Below are 6,815 nucleotides of genomic sequence, written 5' to 3'. Positions count from 1 at the left end.
ACATTCCCGACTGGGAGAAGGTTGTGGCGGCGGGTAGGGGCTGCATCTCCATTCCAGCCAGTATTTCCTCAGGTGCCCCAATAATCCACTGCAAGGCAGCTAATGATGTGTGATCACCAACAAGAGCACAGCTCTACACCTCTGTGCGGGAGGCTGGCTTGTCACGTCGTGGCATCGGGTATTCGGCTGATGAGCTCAGGGCCACGTGGGGCCGTGGGAAAAGCACCAGACTAGCGTCCGAGGGTCATGGGTTCTGGTTCTCACCTGCCTCTGTTTGAGCCTGGGCACGTTGCTTTTCCTCATCTAGGCCCTAGTTCATTCTCTTGTGTAACAGGGTAGTGGCTGGAAAAGCAAAGAGGCTAGGTAGCTAAATAGGCAGAGAAGGGAGTAGCCTCAAAGCAGTCCCACCCTGGGGGACATGACCTGGCGGGGGGTGGGGGGCGGGTATGAGCAAGGCGGGAGCTGCGTTAAGCCCAGGCGAGAAGGACCGGAGTCCACGAGGCCTGGCAGGGTTGCAGCTGTCCTGACCCACTCTCACCCCGGGCCCTCAGGGCTATGTGGCTTCTGAGCTCTGACATGCTGGATCTTCCGTCCCAAACAAATTCTGATCAAGTTCATCTCAGTGATTTTTGTGCTGAGAAGCATAGAAAAAATCAGCTCCCTGTGTATCCCCCTGCTCTTTTCTCCACACAGAGATATCCCGGGAGTCCACTGGACAGCCTCTGCAAAGAGCATGTGCCAGGAATGACTTTTTTTTTTTTTTTTTTTTTTGGCGGTACGCGGGCCTCTCACTGTTGTGGCCTCTCCCGTTGCGGAGCACAGGCTCCGGACACGCAGGCTCAGCGGCCACGGCTCACGGGCCCAGCCGCTCCGCGGCCTGTGGGATCTTCCCGGGCCGGGGCACGAACCCGTGTCCCCCGCATCGGCAGGCGGACTCTCAACTGCGCCACCAGGGAAGCCCAGGGATGGCTTTTAAAAGGGGAAAGAGTAAGGGCTGTACCAAATCCATGGTTCTGACCTTTTTAGGGTTGTGAAGCATTTTAAGTCTCTCATGAAAGGCCTGGGAAGGCCTTTCCCAAGAAAAATGCACAGATTTAAGATTTCCGCATCTACTTTCAGAGCATGTAAGACGTGCCCCCACCAATCCATCAACAGAACCGCAACTCAACCCCTGGACTGTTACTGCGAATGTTCCCGGGTCCGAAGTCGTCTGGAGAGCATCCCACCAAGAGTGATGTGGGACAGGCTTCTGCAGAGGCCATTGGCCTCCCCTCCAGCTAGAGGCCCACGAGTGCTGGTCCCTACTGTGCTGTGGGCCAAGCACTCACGGTCGAGGTCTGCTGAGCTGGCCTCACGGTCTGAGCGAGGGAAAGGAATCTGCAGGAAAGGAGCCGTTGAACTTGACATTCCGAAGTGGAGGCTGGGCTGCGTTCTAACCCCACCAGGCCCAGTAATCTTGCTGCCATCTCTGCTGGTCAGCTAAGCACCTCATCAGGACGAAGGAGGTAGACAGAGGATTAGGTTAGGTCAAAGACGACACAAGGCAAACAGCAGGGTCCATTACCGGCCCCGCCCTTGAGGCATCCTGCTGACAGGAGTCCCTTCCATACCTGGGTGGCCGTCTGTCGTCTCCACCTCTGTGATGGGCCTCCCCCTGCATGGGGCAGACTTGGAGAGGCCTGCGGGGCTGGACAGTTGTCTTCCGTGACTCCACTTGAGGGAGGTCAAAGGACGGGCGAGCAGCCTAGTGGGGCCCTCACCTGCCCCGTTCCCCAGCGCCAAAGCCCTGGAGGCCCTTTTGTGAGTGGAGCGAAACAGCTAGCTTCCCCAGAAGCAAATATAGGACAAACACCAGCCAACTTTAACAAGAGCCAGGGCCGCCTTGCCCACTGGTTAGAGCGTGCAGAGTCTCCGGGTCTGTAAGTGCAGCAGGGTGAGGCTGGACAGTGTGTGAACTTGGCGGGAGCGTGGCCAGGGCACAGCAACCTCTCCTGGGCCCATGACCAGCACCAGAGACAACCAGGACGTCACCCGGCCGAGTGCCTGGCTCTAAAGGGGTCCCTGGGATAACAGGGCCACAGGAAGGCACAAAGCTTGTGTGGAAGGAAAACACTTGAGGCTCTTAACCCAGAATTCTTTTATTTAAAAACTGCTGGTACGTGAATTTCCTCCTTCCTTCGCCCAGGCCAGAGAACCGTCCCCGACGGGACCTGCACAGCCTCCACGGGGGTAGCCCAGCTGGTGGGCGGTTAGGATGCTGGCAGCAGACACCTAGCCCAGTGCCTGGTTCTGTGTCACAAGCAGTGGGGAGGAGGGAGGGGGAGGGGTGAGGGTGGGATACGTGCAAGGCCAGAGACCCCAGGGGATGGAGAGGAAGGCAGGCCCATGTGCACTCTCTGGTTCATGCTACCCCCCGTCAGCTGCTGCCAGCGCTACCATCTCCCTTCACATTCTAACGACTCAGCCCATGTCTGGTCCCTGTCCCGTGGACCCCTGAGGCCTGAAAGCCCCGCTACCGGGGAGTCAGAATTCCGGCACCTCTCCTCAGGAAGGCCTTTGATGGAGGGCTGTGTGGAACATCCAGATGGGGTCTCCCACATCATAATCTGTCACTGAAATTACCTGGAACCCCACTCTGGAAGCTGTAGCCCAACTAAGGTTATGGCAAAGTTTTCCTTGCTCTGAAGGCAGGTCTGTGGGGAGTGGGTCAGATTTAACAGCCCCTCATGTCTCATGCAGGTGAGGGTCCTTGGCTCCGCCAACAGACTTCCTACATGCCTTCCGCTAGGACCGCAAGGGGCAGAAAGGTGCCAGGGTACACCCTCCGAAAGCCCCTTCAAGGCTTTTGATCCGGCGGCGGCTCACTGGGCTTGGTCAGATCAGCCAGGTGCCTTCAGAGGAGTGTGGTGGCAGGTCACACACTCCTGTGAAAGTGAGATCCTTGGAGGGAGGGGCTTGTGGCCCAGCACACTTCCGCGCCCCCAACAGGGAGGCCTGTCCCTTGGACACTCCAGCCAAGTAGATCTCCAGGGTCTTCAGCAGCCGTCTGGGGCTCTTCTTGGCCAACGCCTCCAAGTCTGGAACAGAGAGGGTTGGGGAGAAGAAGGCTTGTGGGGGCTGCGGAACGCACAGCCCAGAGGCTCTGGAGAGGAGGGTGAAGGAGTCGTCTAAGACGGAGAGCTCACCAGAGGGGGAGACCCAGGAACCAGATTCGGCCACAGGGACCACACACTCCACCCTGTCCAGGACAGTCTCAACTTTGAAGAGCCAGTCCAACTGTTGGGCCCAGCTTTTGATTCAGAAAATACAGTCATCCGACGTACAGGGCCGGAAAGGGAGGAGAGCGGCAGGCTCCCGAGGGTGGGATGGGAGGCCCGGGGAAGCTGGAACTTGAGAAGCTGCGAATGGGGTGTGGGGGGAAAGGAAGGCACCCCAAACCAGTCCAGCCACCACCCTGGGGTCCCTGAGCCCGGGGACGCCAGGAGTGCAGGAGCTAGGCCTCCCCAGAATAGCGAGCACACCTCTGAGGACAAAGCCCGAGTCAGAGATGGTCTTGTGCTGCGTCCTCCAGACGTGCGCGAGGCGGAGGAAAGCGGCGGCGTAGAAGCTGTTCACCACCGGGATCACCTTCTGCTGCCGGTTACACTCCCTGCAGGACGGGGGAGGTCACCTGCTCAGCAGTGGACAGAGGCCGACACCTGGGGGCCCTCCCGCCCCGTCCCCAAGGAGCCTTCACATCTGAGGTCAGGGCTGGGGAGGAGAGATGGGCTGCGAGGCTGGTGCACAGGGATCTGTCCAGGTACCCTGGAACCAGCAGGTGAGGGAGAGAGCTGGGAGGATGAGGCACGGGGGTTGGGGGTGGGAGGGAACCGGGCTCTGCTGGCTGGGGAGGGCGGGGTGACCAGCGTGGGGACTCACCTGGAGAGACAGCCCTCCCTTAAGGCCTGGATCGTGATGCGGGTGATGTTCACGGACATCAGACAGAAAGGGAATTGCTGGAACGGAGCGGGCACTGGGTCAGCGGCAATCCAGGCCCTCACCTTCTGTGCTTCCCGTCCCCACAACCCAACCTGGCCCGCGGGAGGTAACCATCACAGCCAGAGGCAAGCGGCTGGTATTACTGATGCTTACATTTAATTTTCACAATAATCTTCCCATTTTACAGAGGAGGAAACTGAGGGTCAGTGACCTTAAATAACTTTCCTAAGGTGTTGGAACCAAGATTCCTACTGAGGTCGATTCACTCTGAAGCTGGTGCACAAACCCCTGTGCTAGTTCTCCAGCCTCTTCAACATGCGATCCATCAGCTCTCCTTGGCCTTCACCAGGCCCGCCCCGTGCACTGCCTGTGGACCACATCACCCCCTGGGGTCGGATGGACACAAGAGGAGTGAGGCTCAGTTATCTAACCCATTCTATATGTTCTTAAAACCTCTTCTCCCCTTCTCTGGGCTTCTGGTTATTTGCTCATAAGCTCTTCACCCAAAAGCAGACAGAGGAGGTACAAGTAGGTAGAAAGTCAGCCTTGACTTAGGGTGCACCCCATCTCTTAGTAACACAGAGGCCTGAGAACGGGCTGTGCAGGTCCCACTCCCGAGCAGGGCAGACTGGGTCCAGCAGGGCTGCTTTACCAGGAAGGGCCTCCAAATTCCCTATAGCGTCCACCTGAATGCTTTCTTTTTGGAGGCGCCAGTTCCTTCCTATTCTTTAACAACAAAAACCCAAGCAAATGAAAAGAGGCTTTCCCCAGGGGATTTGCAAATACTGCATGTTAGTTTCCGCTGTTGAACCGACACCAGGACATCGGCTGATAGGGACACACAGACCAGTGCGTTCCTTAGCTTAGAACAAGAGCCAGAGTCTATTTATCCCATCTGCTTCCCTTGAGAAGAAAAATCCGTTACATTGTGATGTAGAACTATGCTGTCCAGCACTATAGCAACTAGCCAGGTGTAGCTATTTAAATTTTAATTGAAAATGAAGTAAAATTAGAAATTCAACCCCTTAGTCACACTAGCCGTATTTCAAGTGCTCAATAGCCACTCTTGCTTAAGAGCTGCTACATTGGACAGTGCAGATAGAGAATATTTCCTTCATTGCAAAAAGTTCTAGTGGCCAGCACTGAACTGTAGAAGGTCTTCTGGCTCCACAAGGATTTTTCTCAGGGCCTTCCACGACACCTGGATTCCAGACCTTGGCCTGGCCACCTGCCAGCTGTGTATACTTAGGAAGGCCACCCGAACTCTGTGAGACTCGGCTCTCCCATCTCTCAAAACCAAAAAGGAAATAAATTTTAAGTGCTGTGCAGAAAAGAGTGAACACATCTGAAGAACCTAGGGGCAGGACAGGAATAAAGACGCAGACATAGAGAATGGACTTGAGGACACGGGGAGGCGGAAGGTTAAGTTGGGACGAAGTGAGAGAGTGGCATGGACATATATACACTAAGAAATGTGAAATAGATAGCTAGTGGGAAGCAGCCGCATAGCACAGGGAGATCAGCTCGGTGCTTTGTGACCAGAGGGGTGGGATAGGGAGGGTGGGAGGGAGACGCAAGAGGGAGGAGATATGGGGACATATGTATATGTATAGCTGATTCACCTTGTTATAAGCAGAAACTAACACACCATTGTAAAGCATTTATACTCCAATAAAGATGTTAAAAAAAAAAAGTGAACACAGCAGGCCTGAGATTGCCATCCTTAGAAAGGCCTGCTTATAAGGCTGGCATCTGGGAACTTGGATTTTGAGAGGCTTCCCACCATTCCCTCAGGCTGACTATTGTACCCAAACTGTGCAAACCATATGGTTTATGCTGAACACCTGCCTTCGCTCTGATTCTGGAATCTTGGTACGTGCTAGACAGATGGTGCCTGTGTGACCAGCCCCCAGTAAAAACCTTGGATACTGAATCTCTGATGAGCCCCCTGGTTGGCAACATTCCACGTGTTACGCAATTGGATGCTGGAGGAATGAAGTGCGTCCCGTGTGCCTCTACCGGCAGAGGACTCCTGGAAGCCCGCGCCTGGTTCCCAATGGATGCTGTCCATGCACTTCTTCCCTTTGCTGATTTTGCTTTTGCTGCAGTAAATCACAGCTGAGGGTACAACTATACACCAAATCCTGGGAGTCCTCCCAGTGGTCCTGGGGACCCCCACACAAGGGCCATGCTGAGTGGAGTCAATTCGCTAATCCTTACAAAAACTCTCCAGGGTAGCTTTTATTATCCCCAGTCTACATTTTCTATTATCCCACAACCTACCTCACAGAGCTGCTCTAAGGAGTAATTTAGATCACGTATGCAAAATGCTCAGTGCAGCACTGGCCTGAGGCGGTGCTAACAAACGTTCATAATTATTATCTGTGCCTCAGTGGGTAGCTGAGGTCAGCAGCAATGCATCTCTACCTTCGGGTATTGCCTATTTAATTATCATAATATTTGTATAATATCATCCCTTCCCTTGCTTTCTTTCAGTCTAAAAATAAATACGGGAACAAGAACATGGTAGCAACATAATTAACAGAGGATCCGAACTTACTGTTCATTCATTCTCAGGAATATTTTTATAAAAGCCTACTTACTAAAAAGCAGTGAAAAACTGGAATTCAGATAGAAGTATCTCCTTTCCTTCAGCAGTTCCCTTGGACCTGAAAGTGTGGCTTTGAGCTAAAATACCACATTGAGGCTGTGTTTAGGGAATTGACTAAAAAGACAGCAGAGGAAATCAGACGTGGACACTTCTGAGCTTCCATTTAAAATTTCATTTCTCTTCACACCTCACAGTTGGGCTTAAACACCTTTGAACACTGAAGCAA

The 6,815-nt window shown here is 54.1% G+C and overlaps 1 protein-coding gene across 3 annotated transcripts in view; it reads right to left on the bottom strand.

Moving 5' to 3' along the window:
• Positions 1-2,122: 2,122 nt before the first annotated feature.
• Positions 2,123-6,815, bottom strand: part of ELMOD3 (ELMO domain containing 3) — a 29,048-nt gene continuing 24,355 nt past the window's right edge. For all 3 annotated transcript variants that reach the window (XM_081254218.1, XM_081254220.1, XM_081254219.1), the window contains exons 11-13: positions 3,919-3,995; positions 3,522-3,649; positions 2,123-3,077 (exon numbers count right to left, since the gene is read on the bottom strand). In XM_081254218.1, coding sequence (XP_081110344.1) covers positions 2,875-3,077; positions 3,522-3,649; positions 3,919-3,995 — 408 coding nt within the window. In that variant the 3' untranslated portion in view covers positions 2,123-2,874. The remainder of the gene's footprint in view (positions 3,078-3,521; positions 3,650-3,918; positions 3,996-6,815) is intronic.

The sequence above is a fragment of the Mesoplodon bidens genome (genome assembly GCF_964165515.1).
Source record: "Mesoplodon bidens genome assembly, chromosome: 14".
In the NCBI taxonomy this organism is placed as follows: domain Eukaryota; kingdom Metazoa; phylum Chordata; class Mammalia; order Artiodactyla; family Ziphiidae; genus Mesoplodon; species Mesoplodon bidens.
Note: the sequence above shows the minus strand (reverse complement) of the source record. Positions and strands in the feature narration are given on the sequence as shown.